Here is a 19,711-nt window from a genome sequence, read left to right as displayed (position 1 = left end):
TATCACTGAGCTCCTAAAGACTAAGTCAGGTGACAGTATTTTACATGACAGCATTTAATACCAAACAGACTTTCAGAAATTATTCACACTAAAAAAAGAGAGAAGAGACAGAGACACAGAGAGACAGAGATAGCACACTGCCATGTGAGATTTCCCAAGTTCCCAAGTTCATAATATAGATATTAATGTACATGCAGGGTTACCGTAGATACATAAATTATAGCTGTCCCTATATAGTCGATAGTGGCAGCTACTAATCAAAGAACTAGCTAAGAGAGATATCTCAAAAAAATGCTGAGGAGTGAAGATGCTGTGAAACAGGAGGAAAATGTGGTCAAAGGTGAGACAATCCCTGAAATGGCAGGAGCACTGGGACACTTTAGAGGACAAAGAACTGGCTGTAGTAGGTTGTAATATGTCCTAAACCAAAACTTCGTGAATTCTTCAAACTTGTTCCAATAAACGTTCACACTCCTGTCCCTTACTCATCTGGGTGAAGCAAACCTATTGTGTGAAAAGGACAGGACTTGTGCAGAAGACAGACAGAAGAAGTGCTAGTGCCCAGATTAACAAGTTGTGAGACACAAAAGTTTGGGGTTTTTTTTGGTTACAGAATGCTTCCCAAGTAATCATAACTCTGTCACAGCTTGCCATATTTAGGTCTAGCTGGATATATAAATTACTAACTTTCATCAACAGGAGCTGCTATGAATTGGACAGTATGTGAAAGTTTGTAGTCCACATGGGCAAAGTTGATTTTACCCCAAGAATGAAAAGCAAGAGCAAGAGATAACAATAGGATAATAACAGGCCATAGGATGGTAATGAATCTAAAAACTATTCTGAAACAGTCTAAAGAAGTGTTTGGTAAAATAAATGACAGATAATAAATAATCTTTCCAACTATGAGCATATTCAGTTACTCTTCATGCCTTTATTAGCCAAAAAATTGAGTCTTTCCCTCTGAACACAGCACTTTTCCTCCCCTAGGATTTATTCCGAAACTCCACAGAGATGGAAGATGTTATTCTGTCTGAAGTAATTGTAAGGTGCTGGGATTAAATTTGAATAGCTATGCAGCACAAGGCTGTACTTGGTATTTATTCTATAACATGTGAATTTTATTTTTTTTTGCAGTATGGTTAACCTCAACCACTTCAGAGTATGACAAGAAAGTTGAAGTATGTTCAGATTTTTAGCATGTATTTGTTTGGAGAGGGAAACACCACCAAAACCAGAGGGAGATTGACATGCACAACTGCACAGAAAGACGTTTTACCCTGTGTCATGAAAGAGACAAGAGATGAAGGAGAAAAATAATTCTTTAAACCTTACATTGACTGTACCTACTGACTAGTAAAAGGATAGCTGAAGACAAAGGACAGCTGAAGAGGAAGGGAAAAACAGGACAGCAGTGATGAGAACAAAGAAAGAACCAAATGCGCTTGCTTTACAACCTTAGCAATCTAGGAATGCCACAAATTATTCATGCTTTTAGAGATGTCATTGTTACTCATCATCACTTCATTATGACATCAGAAGAAATTATATGGTGATTTAAAATATATTTAAGTGATTTTTTTTAGCTACCTCCATAAAATCTTTTAGTGTCTTTAAATTTCACCTCTGAAATATGAATTTCAACTCTGACATATAAACTTTTCTTATGCATCTCAGTTACATAAGTTAGAATAAAACCTCTGCCTTTTCTAAAAAAAATCAGACACAATTGTGAGTGCAACTTGAAAATCTCCTGTTTTAGAACACAGTTTGATTCAGCAAAGTAGGCAATTGCTTCCAGAGTACATGTTGACATGTATAATTTAGCTAGGCCTACTTGAATATTTCAGAGAAAAATTATCCTGAAAATAAAAATGAGAGTTTGATAAAACCAAACATTAAAGGAGGTCAGTTATGCAAAGTGTCAAAATCATTCAGACAAGAGGGGAAAGCATTTCCATTTTTCTCAGAAGGAATAATACTATTTAACACAGGGGAAAAACTGTTTGAAGTGAAGGCATAACAAAGATCAAATTGAGCAGGTGAGTCAGTGGGTAATGCTATAGAAGGGGGATGACCAAGTAATCCAAGAGGAAATTCAGCAACAAAAATATTAGAGGGAACTGTGTTTACAGAAAAGCTAAATTAACTAGTTTTCTGTTTTGAGGAGCACAGAAGAAAATTCCATATAAGGAAATATGAGGGTGCAGATAAGAGGGGGAAGTTTGAATGTTGGTTGCAAAATTTCAAAAATTTTACAGCTCCTTCTTCATTGTGCCAGCACTGCAACATTTCACTGCAGTTTTAATTTGATTTTTCATAAACTCAGTGTCTACTAAAAAGCAGGGAACAAGCAAAACAATCAGGGAAGGCAGCAATTCTGCAATAGAGCCATCAATTGATGTAAGTTACTGTAAATGGCTTTCCCTGTACTTGGTACCTTTCTTCCAGACTGGACATCTGAGACAGCCTTAATGTCAGAGAACAGGTTATAGAAATCTCACAGCTCTGTCCCATTTAAAAAAAAATAAATTATATTTTATGATGTGCACATACAGATTAAGTCTTACAGTATCGAGATTTCAGAATATATTATGCATATTTTCCAGTGGAATAAATGACCAAAAATGTTCTAGTAGTAAACCCATTTGTCTTCCCCTGTACAACAGGTTTCATACTGGTATGTTAGGACATTTCACTGCCTGAATTAATAGTGTCTGTGGTCAAATTTGTAGATATATAAGTAAATATAAATTGTAGGCCACAACACATATAAGCAGGTTAACACAAGTCAGACATTATCCTTTAGAACGTGCACATCGCGGACTGTGAAGCAGAGATGTGATTTCATGTAGATTTAGCAGAAACTTATTAAGATCAGCCAAAAAAGAGTAATGATTTTAACTGCTGAGATACTAATTTCCATTCACACATTGGTATAATCCAAGGTCTTCTATTGCCCGATTCAGACAAGAAATGTGGAGGAAGTGTAATGTAGTCCACTTCCTGCAACTCTTCCATTATAGAGAGAGCTCTTGGAGGTACTGGCAAGGCACTGACATAATAGATATTCTTCTGAAACAAAAGTCACAAGTTATGGAGAAAGTTCATCACTGAGATGGATATCATGTTACTCTAAAGAAAAGAATTCAGTTTGCTGAATTCCCATTGCTGTACATCCTGAAAAATTATGTCATACAAGTCACGGCCCTAAAAAAATATTGTCTGCAAGACTTACATGCACATGTAAGTCCTCTAATCTGAACTGAAAATGCTGACCTTAGAAGGAAGTACTGAGCTGATTGTGTGGCAACAGTATTGATGCTCCATGTTAAACTTCAATTTCTAGTCTTCCTTTGCAACCATTTTCAAATAATCTGATGGGACATGGATGCCCAGGTTGCTTTGCTACAGATGATGCAGACACATGGCTATTCTGTATTGAGGTTGACAGTGTCATAACAACACACAGAGACCAAGCAACAAGAACAGCAACAAATGAACAAAGACTAGTTTCTTAGCTGGTCTGCTGGTGAGACTAAATAGGCAATACTTGGAAAAGGCAGTTTACTTAGTGTGAGATATTCCTATAGGACTGTAAATTTGCAGCTCCTGCTTTATCCATAGAAACCCTGCATCTCATGCAGCGAGCTCCTCATCTCTGATTGAGATATTGCAGCAGTGATGAATGGGTCTCTGTGCCTCATGTGAAGCCATAGAGAGGATAATTTTATTCTCTAAGAAAGATAAAAGAAATTATGGCTTCTCAGACACAGCAGAGCCTGGCAGTACGAAAGGTTTCTGAACATTATCATGGAGTATATAAACTGCATTGAACCCTTCAAATTCCCTGATTGCATAAATTGTTTTTTATTATCTAATGCAGAATTTTGCTGTGCCACTAAGTTCTGCTTTCCCTTCAATTTCCTCATCCAGAAAATTTATAGAGCTGTATAACAATTCAGTGTGCATTCCCAGTATTACCTGTTAATAGTGTAAACGGGGTAATGGATATTTTCACAAGCTTATATTTTTAGAGGGAAAAGAAACATCCTAAATTTTATTTCTGCAGTTGCAATTTTAACCACAAAATATGTAGGAAGATAGGAAGTAAAAAGATTGGTAGCAAGCTGCATTAGTATCTATCAGATGACTGCACAATATCCACCAAATAAAACAGAAAATGTTTGGTCACTGAGTGCAAGCAACAAGAAGAATATTGGCATTTGCAGACATGTCCCAGATGTGAAGATGGCACAGAAGAAGTTCAGGATGGACCCCATACCTAAATTGTACACTTCTGCTTCTGTGGTAGGTCTGACATTTTTTTAGTTTCTATTGGTAGATGCCCTACCTCATTTGACAGTAGCTGAAAAGCAGATCATATGATCGAAAGCTTTCCAGGCTTTGGTGTAATACAACAGCTGCCTTTGTGTGTGTGGGTTTTTGTTTTTGTTTTTTTTTTTTTAGATGTTTTTGTTTGTTTGTTTGTTTGTTTGTTTATTTGAGATTTTATTGGGTATTTTTTAGGTTTTTTTTTTTTCTTGAGAAAGCTGTTTTCTGAATTACTGAAATGAAAAAACTACTCCTAGGATTAGATTTTTGTTCTCTGTGGAGTCAATGACCAACTTCAGCTAACTTCATCTGGCTTCCTGGCAGCTGAAAACACAAAATATGGTCTTAGTTTTTTACCAAAATAGAAATCACGTGGGGTTTGCAGAATAAAAAGCTACTACATAATGTATTAACACTTGGAGAGGTAAAACCTAAGTACTAGATTAATCCTGTTGATTTTTATGGGCTGGATAGGAGGTCTAACCTTCTCCAAAATTACTAGTTTCACAGTCAATACTGAAGTGGATTGGCACATCAGTTTGGACACAGAGGACAAATTGTCTTCCACTTTATGCTGGAAATCTCAGAGTATTTTCATGGGAGAAATAAGAGCTGTTTTAGCAACCAGCAGGCCAGCAGTGGCATGATGCTTTCCTGCTTCAGATGCCTGCTCCCAAATTATATGCTGTTCACAGCAACTACGCTGCAAGAACTATAGTTGACTCTTAGTCTTTGAGAAGACACCAAATCAGCTTCCTCTCTAAGAGAAAAAAAATTACATCAGTGCTAAAAAGCATTAGCTGAAATGATTTTATTATTTTTGAAGAAAAATTTCTTTAAAAAACCAGACCTAAATGAACTTCTAACTGGGAAGGGCCAAAGAAATCAAGTGACAATATACTAGTAAATCCTTAAAAGTGCATCTGATTTAGCTAATATTTAATTCAGATCAAAGTGTATGCTAATAAACAGTTGCAGCCAGTATTTAATTAGCGTAAGAATTCACTGAGCTTGCACATCCAGCTGAAAAGCACCATGTTTCTTGTAGCTAGTATATGACCAAGTCAAACTCTTCCCTGTACAAACACTTCCAGAAACATGGACGGGCCTGCTACAGTACCTTTTCAGTCACAGAGACCTGAAGCCATCGAAGATCAATAAGACTTATTTGTAGTCCATATAGAAAATCACTGTGAGACACTAGAATGGTGGTGACTCAAACAATTGAGCAAAACCCAAAAGCAAATCCTTCTGATGTTCCAAGTAACCACCAGGTGCAGAGGGGATGCACACTCACCTCTGGACACTGCAGCTAGGTGATGAACAAGATAAGACGCTGAAAGGAGGCAAATCCTTCGAGCTGGGATAGCACTTTTTGTCATGCCAATGTATTTACACAAGCGGCTCTGCTTCCCTCGTAGCCTGAAGGTATCCGTCCTCTGAGCATTGACTCAACCTCACTGCATTAAGAGGCAGCTGTAATGTTGCGTCCCATCATCTGCAGTATTACATTTTCTGTGTAAAACTCCCCACTCCAGCAGAGGCACTGGGGCATTCCATACTGAGCCTGAGTGTGGTATGAACCCCCTGGACTTTGTGTCTCACTGGCTTCCCCCAGCCCCAACAGATCAACACTGTGATCAAGGCTTCAACAAGCAGATACACAAATTGCAACAATCAAGTCGCATCTCTGGATCCACAATTCGTGATCCACCTTTCTAATCTCTTTTTTTTTTCCCTTTATACATTTTCTAACGTGTTAACTTCTATGCTTTTATAAGCATAAGGTTGAACTTCCAACCAAAACTGCTCCATTTTAAAATTTGCCAAGTATCTTATTCTACCCGAACGTTCTAAAGTTTTCAAGTAAAAGTTTGATACTGAACCTCCCAAGAAGTTTGGTTTTTTTTCCCCATGCACTGCTCAGAGTAAATCAAGCAACCTTTTCTGAGTGGACCAGGACATAACACCTTTCCAGTACTTTGTGAAAGTAACCATTAAGAAGTGTCAAAGCCCTACATTAATGAGGCAATATTGGGATTTGAATATTAGCCTTGCAAGGTAGCCTTCTCATGCGGGGTGTATTTTGAGAAAACTGGGATCCACCTCTGTTTGAAATAAAAACACAATAAACAACAAGCTCCTGCATGATGCAGGTAGTCTTGATCTTAGCTCAATGCACTCAGTTATGGTAGCACTTTATTTTTACTGTTTCCACCCCACAGCACCAGAGGTGCAAGTTACACATTAAGTCATCTGGAGCTACATACTGCCACACACACCAGCAGCACAGAGCTGAAGTAAGGTTTGCACTGTCCCTGAGCAGCCATCAAGATTGCCACAGCAACCACACACTGTGGTACAGGAACAACGGGGAACAGTGGAGGCAAGGAGAAAATATCTATTACTTGCTGCCATGAGCTAGAGAGGGATTTTTTTTTTTCTTTTAGCAGGAAACTAATCAAATTATATCTCTTGCCTCTTTGTGGGAATGTGTCCCATGAATGCATGGATGCACACAAACCTATGCCCACTGACCACACTCTCTTTGTTCTGCAATTCCTTCTTGTAATGCAGTAGCAGGAAATGAGACCATCACTTTGCTTAATGTAGTCACTGAAACTTCATATATTCAAGGAAACAAATTAAGCAGAAAATGGCCATGGTAGTAATAAGAAATCAAACTTAACCAGCAGGTGGTAAACACTTCACTGCTGGAGTTAATGTACCATTTTTTATTACTAAGGAGCTTATATTGGACCTATCCTGAATCACAACAATTTCCATTTTCTATTCAACAGATAAAAGATTAGGTGCATTCACTCTCAAAACACAATTTTGGAATAATTAGCTTTATGACAAACATCTGTCACTGCCACAGGTGTTGTTGTTTTCAAGGACACCAGTTTTTCTGGCTTGACAAAGTGGCCTTTCCCTGTGGCTGCCCAATGAAGCTCCACAGACAGACCCATGCAGCTTGCTGGAAAACACATTCTGGCTTCCGAGAAATTTGCATCATGATTTGTAAGAAAAGCACTCCAGCAACATGCCAGTCCAAGATGCAAAATGAAATGCTCCCAAAAGTGTAGAGCAGCCTGTATTTGTCAGAAAACTCAGACACTAGATTTACTGTCTTTAAGGGAACATACTGCGACTATTTTGTTTATTGAGACAGAAGTAAATACTCTTTTGAAAGCTGAAAACAGACTTCTGAGCTATTATCCACCACAATTTATTTTTCAGGGATGGCCTGAAAGTGAAGTCTCCTAGCCTGCTTTCTGACTTCTTAGCTTTTCTTTAGCATAAAATAGGTCTTGGCATAAACTTTTTAAAATAATTAGATGTAAATGTGACAATAAAAACTGTCCATAAATAATTCATCAAATACTATCCTACCCTTGTAATCCACACCTATATGTACACAGACACATGTAGTCTACTTCATTTTAAATAGATTTTTATACCACAGCCCTCATTAAGCACATGGTCCAAACACATTTCTGAACAAAACTCAGATGCTTGTAATGTCAACTCAGTTAATTCATAAAAATTTTTCATTGAATTGAGAAGTGAAAATTGCTCTGTCTTGCAAATCTAACATACCTAGATCACTCCTCTTCTAGGGCTTCACTTTATCATTCATCTTGTGTACTTCAGATTTTATTAAATGAAAAATTTGAAGTTAATCAAGTAAATGGAACATTAGACATAATAAGAATTATTTTTTAGTATTTATATAATTACATAATAATAATGATGCATCCTAGGCATACAATTCAGAGACTATGATTTAAGAGTGAAATCCAGAATGTCAGAACTTTAAAAATCTCATGATCTGAAAAAAAGGGATAATTTTTGCCATGATTATACCTTTTCCCTGGCTACAACATTTGCATCAGATTTATATAACTGATGCCAGACTTTTCACACATTTTAAACAGGTAGAGAAGGAACAATTATTTCCAAGAAAGCCTTTTGTTCCTTGCATTTGTTACTTGCATTTTATTTTTGTTCTCTTCATCTGTGATTCAGCTGTATTGATGTACTTTACGAGCATCTTCCTGCCTGTATCCTGTTGGCACTCAATTATTTAGTGGCACACAGAAAAAAGACAAGCCTCTCCTGCGCTGTCTACTTTGTTCTCTATCAATCCTGCAGCCACAAAATCAGATAGGCAGGCACACAAACCACGAACAAAGAGAAAATAGCCATGATCAATTTAGCTGCTGCTGAGCTCCCTGAGACAATCTGTTGCATCTTCTGTTTTTTGGGAGGTTGATCAGACTAATGATGGTCAGTTTAGCAAGCAGTGTTTTGCCTTAATTACAACCAAATCAGAGGGTCTAGCGTAAGGACAAAAGCTGAGACAGATGTGGCAATATGAAGTATTTGACTTTGTAGGAACAGTGAAGTCACCACTCAGTCCTGGGAGTGACCCAACTCCCAATCCAAGGTCATCTATTTCCTCTGGTTATGCTGCCTTCAGCACCATGAGCACCACCTTTCTTGTACATACTTAAAGGAGGTTGTGAGTTTTACAGGTCACCATTAGCCTAGCAACCACACCTCAGACATAAAATCTTTCTAGCATACCAATGTTAGAATTAGCTGAGTACAACTTAAGTACTAGACAGAAACAACTCTTCTAATGTATAATCTTTATATATGGATAGGCTAGTGCTACAAAATCAAATTCAGAATACTTATTTTTGGGCACACCATCTCCTGACTAATAGCTAGTCAAGATTAGTTGGTAGAGAATGTCAGTGGTGACAGATGTTGAATATCTGCAAAGAAACTTGTAACAAATGCACAACCTTGCTTGTAATAAAAATCTTAACGTGAATACTGCAGACAAAATCTTCACAGTTGTTTTTCAGTAGCAGCGTTTGTTCAAAGACTGACAACCTGCTCTGGATTTACACATCTGGAACAACCAAGAACTGCATTTTTCTAGTCTAGATAATTCAATGTGTGCCTCTGCTTTCTATCCATCATTCCTTCCTCCTACATCATTCCTGCTTTTGTGCTCCTCTCTCCTTTCCTCCGTCTCTTCTTCATTCTTTCCTTTTATTTTCTATCTATGTTTTTATGTCTATATGCGGAACAGTGGCTTACAAGTAGGTGTTATTATTATTATTTTTTTTGTTATTACTCCTCCTCCTCCTCCTGCTACTGAAATGGCCACAAAATAATTAATGCTGTTACCCTAAAAAATTCACTCTGCTAATCACTGATCAGAAATGTTACAGCAAATTCATTTTAGGGCATTGTCATCATCCTCAAGTTCCCAGAAGCTGTGATGTGTGCCAAACCCAAACCTTAGAAGAAAGATCAAATTATAAAATTGAAGCATGTCTCTCCAGTCAGTTTGTGACAAATAAAAGCCTCCAGAAATGAATCGCAAACTTTTTCAATGTGCTTTTTCTTAAAAAAATTTTCTTAAAAGCAGCCTCATTGCTCTCCAAGAAGCTATTGAAAGATCTTATGCTCTTCAAGAGAATACAAATATGTGTTCAAGGGATAGCCTTGGCACTGCAGAACACAAGCCCAAGAGACAAGCTGCTTTCTTCCCATGTCACATATCTCCATAGTAAGTCAGTAGCCCTCATGACACTTCTGCAACTCTACAGCATCTTTAAAATCCCAGGGATAGAGCCATAATTATGTTTTCTTCTGCTTTCTGTAGTTGCATGAGGTAGAATTTTACTCATTATATGCCTGAGGATGACTGAAAAATAGTAATATTCATACCCTACTAGCTGGATTCTATGCTGATTCAAAGGAAAAGTAGAGGAATTTACAAAAGGGAACATTCATCACTTTAAATGCAAAAATATTGAGTAAAGCAAAGAAAAGTCAGCATGCTATCACTTTAGAGTCTGGATAACAGAGATCAGATTTACGATACCTTCCAACAGGCACATAAAAGACTAGATCAAAACAATGCACTGAACTCAACATACCAGCTCCTTCTTCTTCATGCACTCCATGAGGATAATGAAGAGGTGCTGTGCCTGGGTTCGGGTGTATGTGAAAGTCTTCTGGATGGTAACTAGCAACTGGTCCCTCAAAGACTCATTGATAAGTCTGAAATTCAAAAAGAAAAGATTAAGCAAAAAAAAAAAAAACAGACATGAGAGAACACTGAAACTTCATTTCAACTCTTTTCAGGGACAAAAGTCAAAAAATAAGAGTCAACAGATCACTGAAGGTTGTTTTGGGCAGGTTTCAAGACCAGGAATTGCTGAAACCATAAGAGATAAACTGGAAAACATTGTTCTAGGAAAACATGGTGATTGTGCTGAGGTCCCTCATCTACAAAGTTTTCATATCAGTTCCCAATATTGCACGACAGAAGGTCATTCAAACTATCAGCTCTGTGGGATTTCCTAACAAAAACAAGAACCAGACTGACAGTCTGAATGTGAGGAAGACCAACACATTTAAGTGAACTGAAGATTCCTTTCTACCCATGAGTTAGAGAAATTCAGCTCACAGTTAATTTTATGAAACTGGGAACATTTATGTAGTTTTTAGTTTGAGCATGTCAACTCACCCTACTGATAGGGGTACACAGGACCTTAGAAGCAAACTAATTTCCCTGTTCCTCACTCCACTCAAAGAAAGCATTTTGATTTTAGAGCATGTTGATCTTCTAGGAGCTCAAGAGAACCCATTTTATATTCCTCCTCAGTGCTAAGGTTAGTACTTGCAAAACGTGGTCCAACAGCAGAAATAAACAGTTATAGGACATGAAAGATAATGTTCAGATATCTGAACCCCACTTCTTCATAGCAAAAAGTGTATTCCTCAGGACTTTTCTGGGGAACAGTTTTCAATGTCAAAATTACAAAATAGCAGTCATTAATTTAGAATGCGTATCCTTTGATGCTTCTACATGATATCAGTTTTCTCACTTAAAAATTATAACTCAGTGTTTCAAATTAGCTGAGTTGGAATATTCTATGGGATAAGTCATCCACTGGAATGAAAATCAGAGAATCTTCATGTCTCATGTTTTAGGCCAGAAGATTAAAAAAAATATTTAGTCCTGCAGTCCCTTGCTGTGTGGGAATGATAAGAGAGATAACCTGACTTCCCAAACAGGAAGAAGGATGTTACAAGCACATGGTTACAAGAAACAAGATGTCAAGGGTACAGGTAGAAATGTAGGACTATACTTATGAGAATCAGCTTGGAAAGACTGATACCTGGACAAGCGCTAAGATACTTTGAATTGCAGATTAGTAGGTCACACATGATATAAATTCTGACTTTAGGCTCTTGAACAAAAGGTGTTGGAAATTTGCTTTAATCAAATTTAAACAAAATGGTGCTTTCACTGTATTTATGAGTGGGTCAGAATTATGCAATTTTCCATCCTTCAAATGAAGAAAGAAGAAAGACGTTATTCACAATAAACAAGTGTCCTAAAAACATCACCTGGAGAAGCTAAAGAGATTAATGTAAATATCTTATTTCCTTTGGAAACTATACATGAAAGTGAAATATATGACAGAGTATGAAAATTATATGAAAAAATACATGGACTTGGAAGATTCTCAAATTAAAAATTTCAGAAAACATTTCCAAAGTTTCTGGAATGTAAACCATGCCACTTTCTCATAATAGTTTAATTTTCCTTGAAAAATGTGTGGAATCCAAATCTGAAATGCTATTTCTGAAACTGTCTTTCTTTCAGGCCGACAAACAAAAGAAAGCAAGAGAAAGTTGCACTGCACGATAGCAGAACTGTGTCCTGAGCAACCAACACTTTTTTGAATTAAAGCTCTCAGAAACTTTATAATAGCATTAATTTAAGCAGCATGTAAAGTAAGCTTCATGTGAAAGAAATGGAATTTAAAAGCCCCCAAAAATCACAAAGAGCTTCTGTAACTACAGGGTAAAACATCTGTTGAAGTACTGCTGCTCAGAAATTTCCTGTAGTCATAATTTGATTTATACAGTTGTCTTCCCTCACTGAATGTTTTTCTTTAACATCTCCATGGTCTGCAAATCTACATCAAGGCTATTCAATGTCTTTATGAGATCAAAAACTTGAAGAGATTATTATCAGAAACATAAACTGTAATAGCAATCTTTCCAGTAATCATAGCTTTGTGTGCACTGAAATCAGTTATATGAAGAATGTATCACTTTCATTCTTTAGGAGTCTATAAGTGTTAGAAGGTATCAAATCGAAGTTACCAATTATCTAACCCAGCTGGCACAAACACAAACTGTTCTATGTTATAGAACATAGAATGCTAATAAAGGCTAAATCTATGATATAGACACCTATCTTGGTTTAGTTTGAGTTTCCCAGCCAACACACTAAAAATGTCATAGTTTAGGTTTGCCAATTCTAACATATCCATCCTGTGTTGTGAAATAGAATTAGGAGTAAAAGCAAAGCAGGTCTAAAAGGGTATAAAGAAAACTTTATTAACAACACAAAGAAAATAATAATAAATTCATAATAGATCTTCAGACCATTCCCTCCTCCCACTTTTCACACCTTATTAACATACAGAGACACTGCAGTAATCTTTTTCAGTTCACTTTAGGGAGAGGAGTTTCTTCAACTATAGGGATCTTTTCCAAGTGAAGTGAAAAACAGCTCTCTCCTGACTTCACTTTTTTCACAAATAGCAGCCACCCGGGAATCCTCAATCATGAAGCTCCTTCCACCTTCACAGCCTTCCCAGAGCTGTGCTTGTGGGCCATGTCAAACTCATGGGGTATTACTTTTAAAGATGAGCTGCTAAAGGCAAAAGTTCTCCTCAGCTCACTTCTCTCTGTTCATACTTCATTCCCAGGAACAGAGATCCCCTTTTCCCCCTTGGGGCAAAGGATATTCCAAACACTTCAAACCTCAGTACCATGTCTTTTTCTATGGTTTATAGGAATTTCAGTATACTACAGTCCACTCCAGTAACTTACAAAAAGATTTTCCAGCCAACTTTCATGGCATCTCCTCATTCTCCTTCCATCTAAAAACTGAGCTTTTGTTTCATTAAAATTTGGTGTATCCTTTCTGTTCTTCTCCCTCTCACCCAAGGAAGGATGGAACGTCTGTAAGTCTTATCTGAGCATTGGAAAAGTTAAAATCTCACACAGAACTTTCAGGGGCTGGGCCAGGCCATGCTGGAGCTGTGTCAGGATCTCAGGCCTCCTAGGCCGCGCTGGAGTGGAAACTGCGAAGTCCAGTCAGAGGAGAAATGGGTGACAAGGCTCTGGCTTCAAGGCTGCCCTCCAGTGCCAGCCGCACCCAGCTCCAGCCGCGGGCCGGGGGTTCTCCCTCTGCCTTGCCCAGCACACAAAGCCGTGGGGGGCTCTCCCCAAACCGGGCCCAGCTGCCTCCCCCCAGGCCGTGAGGGCGGCTGGGCAGGCTCGGCCACCCCAGGGCTGCTCCGAGCCGGTGGTAGGGAAGGGCCACACCGGGGGAGGGCTAGGATCTCAACAATGGACTTTTGCTTCTTTTTGGCCACTGGGGCCCCTGGCTGAAAATGGGGCCCAGCTGTCTCCCGAGCCCACCCCTGCCTGGCCTGGGTCGCATGAGAGAGACCCGGGCCAGGTCAGTGTTACCTTGTGAGAGGATGGAAATTCAAGAGAGCTTTCCCGGGCCTTGTTTGTTTCAAATGTGATTCACGGAGTGAACTGACTTTTCCAATTGGTTTCTCAGGCTGTCGACAACCAAACCAGCCTCCAATTGCTCCCATCAATCCACAGAGGAAGTTCTTAAGACTTCCTAGTATGCACTCCTCCTGGGTGCCTTCAAGGCATAACCAATACAACACCAAATCCAATTTGTGTTAAACAAGTAGTTTCAGAGTACTGTGAGCAAAACAACAGAGACTTGCAGGTGGGGTGATGATTTATCTCCTGTGCAAACACCACCACGTTTCTTACACACATCTTACACACAAACACACACACATACACACACACACACACACACACACACACACACACACACACACCCCTTAAATGTGTACTTTCTAAAATCATAGATCCTTAGTTTTAGATTCAGGGAAAAAGAGATGGACCTGCTTTACCTGACTGAAACACTGCAATTGTAACTACCATCACAGTCAGTATAGATTGAATAGTGTCAGAAAAAGACAGCATTTTAATCTTCTTTCTAGTAGGCCTCAGTTCTAAAAATATTTTGTAACATGCCAAAAAAACTTTTTTGGGGCATTTTGATGGCATGATTCTCTGAATTCCACTTACTTGACATGGAAAAACACTTCTCCTGCCTAAAAAAAATGTACTACAAAACAACTGTGTAACCAGCTCTTTTTATTTTCCCTTCCTCATGTAGTTTGAAACTGTTCTTTCATTGCCTAAGTATATAAAACATGCCCATTATCCCACCAGTCTAGGTGTATCCAGCTTTTTGCTTTCTTTCCCAGAGGTTCTGGATTGCTGGTGGAATTTAGGTACCTAATATCAAAAATCTGTCATCTAAATTAGAGCTATATACATTTACATTTATTTTCAGAACAAAAATTTACTCATAATTATAACACTGTGTGGGTATGTTTTATTTGCCTGTTTGTTTGTTTTCAGAAGATACCAACCTTAATCTGCTCCAAGGGAAATATAGGTTGGATAATTAGGAATTTTTGTTTTTTACTGAAAGAGTGAATAAGTATTGGAATTGTCTGCCCAGGAAAGTGGTGGAGTCACGATCCCTGGATGTGTATAAAAAAAGACGATGTAACACTCATGGTTTAGTTGAGGTGTTAGGCCATGTGTTGGACTCGATGATCTTGAAAGTCTCTTCCAGCCTAATGATTCTTTGATTCTGTGATTAGTTTTGACACATCAGATTATCAGAACTGAACTGTATAGTTTTCCCAAAAAAGTTAGGATCTTGAATTTTAAGAAAAAAAACCCTGCATGGGCTCAAGGGGTTGGTCAATAGGACCCCCTGGGAAACTGCTCTCTGGGCAGCAGAACAGAGCTGGCAGATCTCTAGGGACACTCTCCATAAAGCACAAGAATAAGCCATCCCTAGGTGAAAGGGCAAGGAAGGCAAGAGGCCACCACAGATGAGTGGAGACCTGCTGGTTTAGTTTAACTAAAAAGAAGCAGAAAATGCTTCATCGGTGAAAAGGGTAGAGGTAACCTGGGCAGAACTTAGGGACATGGCCCAGTTATGCAGGATGGGATGAGGAAAGCCAAGACAAAGAAGAAGCTGAACTTGGCAATGGATACACAGAATAACAGGAAGGGCTTCTACAGGTATGCCAGTGAGAAAAGGAAGGTTGAAGAAAGCATTCACCCAGTCTGCTAAGCAAGGCTTACAAACTGGCAATACTGTACAAAGAAAAGGCTCACCAAGGCCAAGTGCAAAGGGTACCTGTGTTGGGGTAACCCCAAAAGCAACCCAGGCTGAGGGGTGAACAGATCAGAAACAGCCCTCTGGAGAAGAACTTGGGGTCTGGTGTGTGAAAGGCTGGACAAGAGCTGACAGCATGCACTCACAGCCCAGAAAACAACCATGTCCTGAGCTGCATCCAAAGCAGTGTGGGCAGCAGGGCAAGGAGGAGGAGGAGGATTGTCCCTCTGCTCTGCTCTGGTGAGACCCTACTGCAGTGCTGTATACAGATCTGGGTCCCCCAGCATACAAATGAACATGGACCTGCTTGAGCAGGTCCAGAGGAGGCCATGCTGTTGATCAGAGGACTGGAGCACCTCTCCTGTAAGGAAAGGCTGAGAGAGTTGGGGATGTTCAGCCTGGGGAAAAGAAGGTTCTGAGAAAACCTTATTAAAGCCTATGAGCACTTGTAGGATGCCTGTAAGAAAGATGAGGACAGACTTTGTAGCAGGGCCTGTTGCAATAGAGCAAGGAACAATATTTTCAAAACTATAAGAGTGTTGATTTAGATTAGATGTAAATAAAAAGATGTTTACAATGTAGGTGATAAAACAGTGAAAGTAGTGTCCCAGAGAGCTGGTAGGTGCTCCATGCCGGGCAATGTTCAGGGTCAGGTCAGAGAGGGCTCTGAACAACCTGATCTGCTTGAAGATGAACTTGCCCAGGGCAGGGGAGTCAGATTAGATGACCTCTAAAGATGCCTTGCAATCAAAACTATTCAATGTTCCTAGGATTCGCTGTTTAGGATCAATCAGGAGAGGCCACTTCAAAAACCTGGACTGACAAAGTAAAAAAGGCAATAATGAGTTTCTGCCCAAGACATATTGGATGATTAAACACTAAAGCAAAACTTCCTTCATTGCTTTGGCTGATGTGGAAGACAGATGACAAAATTTTGGCCTACTCCCTCCTCAGAAAGAATATTTTTTAAACTATGCCTAATATTTGAGGAGATAAGAGACATTGCTTTCAAACTCATGGCATAGGATTTTATAGTGATCACTGGAGAAAGCTCTTGCTTGCAGTCCACCACCTAACTTGTTTAGCTTTCTTTTTCTTCGAAGATTTTTAGTACTGGAATCATAAAATGTACTAGAGAGTTACAAAGAGGATACTCTAGCTCACTTTCAAAGTGCAATTTGATCACAGATTTTTAAAAATATATTGTCCTTAAAATGCTCTGAAATGTCTTTAAATAATACACTTCACTTAATGAATTGCACAATAATAAGTTTCTAACTTTTCATTTATGAAGTATTTTTTTCCCAGGATAAAGTAAATATATCCACAGTTCCCTGCCCTTCCTTATATGAAAGTAAGGTGGATTTTTTGTTTCAGTTACGATTTGCACTCTAGACAATCACATCATGTGTAAGAAACATGACCAGAGGCTTTGCTCATCTTTTCTTTCACTGGAATTACAAACAAGATACAGCTGTGCAACTTTGTGGGACTGGCTGAATTTCTCACACATTTTCAAATCCATACATTTTGCATATCACTGTTATGAGAAAATTAAAAAAAAAAAAAAAAAAGAACTATTCCTAAATTGTATCCAAATAGGGATGATTCCCATGTGCTTTTATGAGGAACCAGTTACACTGCAGACCTTCACTAGGAGATGTTCTACATAATTTTCCCTTGACTACAGTTTACTGAATGGTTGTTTCCTCACCAAAAGAGAGATTAATATATTGACCCTCCCAAGGTCAACAAATTAACCTTCTTCTATCCAGGATTTGATTTTCAAAGTACTTTGTTACAAGAGAAAACCTTATAATGATAGAAAAATTTGCAATGTGAAAATCATTCTACAAATTAATTCAGACATGATTTGGATCCATGATTCCCTATGATGTGGTGGACATTGTGAGGGATACTGAAGAACCATATCACAGATCTTGATCCCTTTTGCTGAAAGTGAAAAATTCCTGCATTTTCCCTAATAGCAAAAAGGGATTTAAATAATAGTCTTCAAATTTGAAGCCTAAAAACTATGGATCCAGAGAAAGATCAGTCCAAAGGCAAAATTTAATGATTCTCATATGAGTATGTTCATTTAAAGCACACAGAATGTTTTGTATTTCCTTGTGAACATTAGGCAAGAAGTACATTTTTAAGGTGTTAAATTGAACTCTTAAGGGTCTTATGTTTGCAGGAGCAGTACTGTTAGAGTAGTTAATGAGCTATAAATTCAACTTGGACACAGCATTCAAATACTGAAAGTAATTTCTCATTCTGTAAGGAAATATTTTTCTAAGAAGTGACATAATTTTAACATTGTGTTTAATTTATTTTAAATTTGGTATTTAATAAGAAAAAAAGCCTCTTGAGAATTAAAAGCTTCAAAATATTGCTGTAAAATTGCACTTTGCAGTTGTTTTACTTACAGCTTTTGCTTTTATGCAAGTCAATGAAATGAAAAGGCATCCATCCTTGATTATACAATCCAAAGTACTCCAGTTGTATGTGGAGGAGAGTTACTACCAACAAAGATATTCACTTAGGTCTTAGTAGGGACTAAATTTACATACAATTTATGATTGGTCTTATGTTCTCATCCCTCAATGCTGTTCATCATATTTTCAAGTAAAAGAAAAATAAGTGCTTCAGAGCCTGGAAAACCTGACCTTTAAATCAAGGCAAATAATGAAAAGCAGCCAAATAATTCTTCCAATTTATCTCATGGGGAATGCACATTTAAGATGCCTCCTTATTTAAGTTATACTGTGGATATAGCTTGTTTGTCATTAAAATGTAAAAGGTACAAGGAATTTACTCAGCTCAACTAAATTACTTCTGAGAATGTACTGAAATGTAGCCACCTATTGCATTCTTAAAACTCTCTTTCAGACTTTTCCAGACCAAGGTGAATTTAGTCTCTGATATTAAAGTCCTAATAAACTTAAACCCTCCCCCCGTGTTAGTTCTGCATATCTGACACTCCTAATGCTGAAACCTCAGCTCAGTGGACAATTGCACATGTGCCTTACCTCCCCCCGAAACTTCAATGAGAGAGATGAGGCAATGAGACTTGAAAACTGATTTTCCCCCAAAGACATCTTTCCTTCAAGGTGTCCTTCTGCCGTGGTCCTGGCACTTCACAGAGCAGCAGGCAGTACCTCCTGCAAGGCAGCATGGACACAGCTCTGGGCTGTGCTGACAGCCTCCTCCACTGAGTGTCACAGTGCACTCACAGTCAAAATGCCTGCCCAAAGACTGTCCAGTGAAATGTCTGCCTTGTCATGAGAAAAGCCTAAAATTAGGCCTTAGCAAGGCAGATTGAAGCTTGTCTCCTGTATTTTCAAAGATCCACAAGCAGTGGCACTGTAAAGGGTACCACACCTACATTAATTTAAGAAATCATTCCTTTTTCTGCTATGTGGAATGCTCCAGGAAGAATAATTAACAAGGAGGGAAGGCTGGCACAACACAATTCTTTGAAACCCAATACAAAAGGACCTATTGGGCAGATAGGCAATTGTTCAACATATTAAAGGATTTGTTAAAATGGATGGACTGGCACAACACTGATCAAAACTCAAGCAGAGAGATGTATTTGTTCTCCTTCATCTCCAGACATAGTTATTTTCCCCACAGAAAAAAACTTTCAAATTAGCTTAAAAGCTCACAAAACTCATAGCAGTGTTAAAGTAGACATATGCACACATTTTTACATGTAGAAAATTTATCCTTGCTGAGCTGCCATGAATTAGAATTTAAGACCGTGCAAAACCAGCACAGTAATATAAACATGCAAGTGACCTTGTTTCTGCCATTAATAATGTAATTGTGGAATTATTTGAATCAGGTACCCAGTCCATAGCAGCTGGAAGATATGCTGTGTCTCAGAGAACACCTTGCTTCTGACAGGCAGCCAGAATTAAAACAGGACTTTGACTTGATAGTTTGATTGCACAGTGGACTACAGAATCAAACTTTGCTTGCAATTTAGATGTGTTACATTGATTTAGAGTTTAATAA

At 38.4% G+C, this 19,711-nt stretch overlaps 1 protein-coding gene across 1 annotated transcript in view; it reads right to left on the bottom strand.

Moving 5' to 3' along the window:
* The window catches only part of TRPM3 (transient receptor potential cation channel subfamily M member 3), a 258,088-nt gene that overhangs the window by 72,970 nt on the left and 165,407 nt on the right, over nucleotides 1-19,711 (bottom strand). Inside the window, exon 8 of the mRNA XM_062513646.1 lies at nucleotides 10,302-10,425. Coding sequence (XP_062369630.1) covers nucleotides 10,302-10,425 — 124 coding nt within the window. The remainder of the gene's footprint in view (nucleotides 1-10,301; nucleotides 10,426-19,711) is intronic.

This window comes from Cinclus cinclus, chromosome Z (assembly GCF_963662255.1).
Source record: "Cinclus cinclus chromosome Z, bCinCin1.1, whole genome shotgun sequence".
Classification (NCBI taxonomy): Eukaryota; Metazoa; Chordata; class Aves; order Passeriformes; family Cinclidae; genus Cinclus; species Cinclus cinclus.
This window is presented reverse-complemented; position numbering and strand designations above follow the sequence as displayed.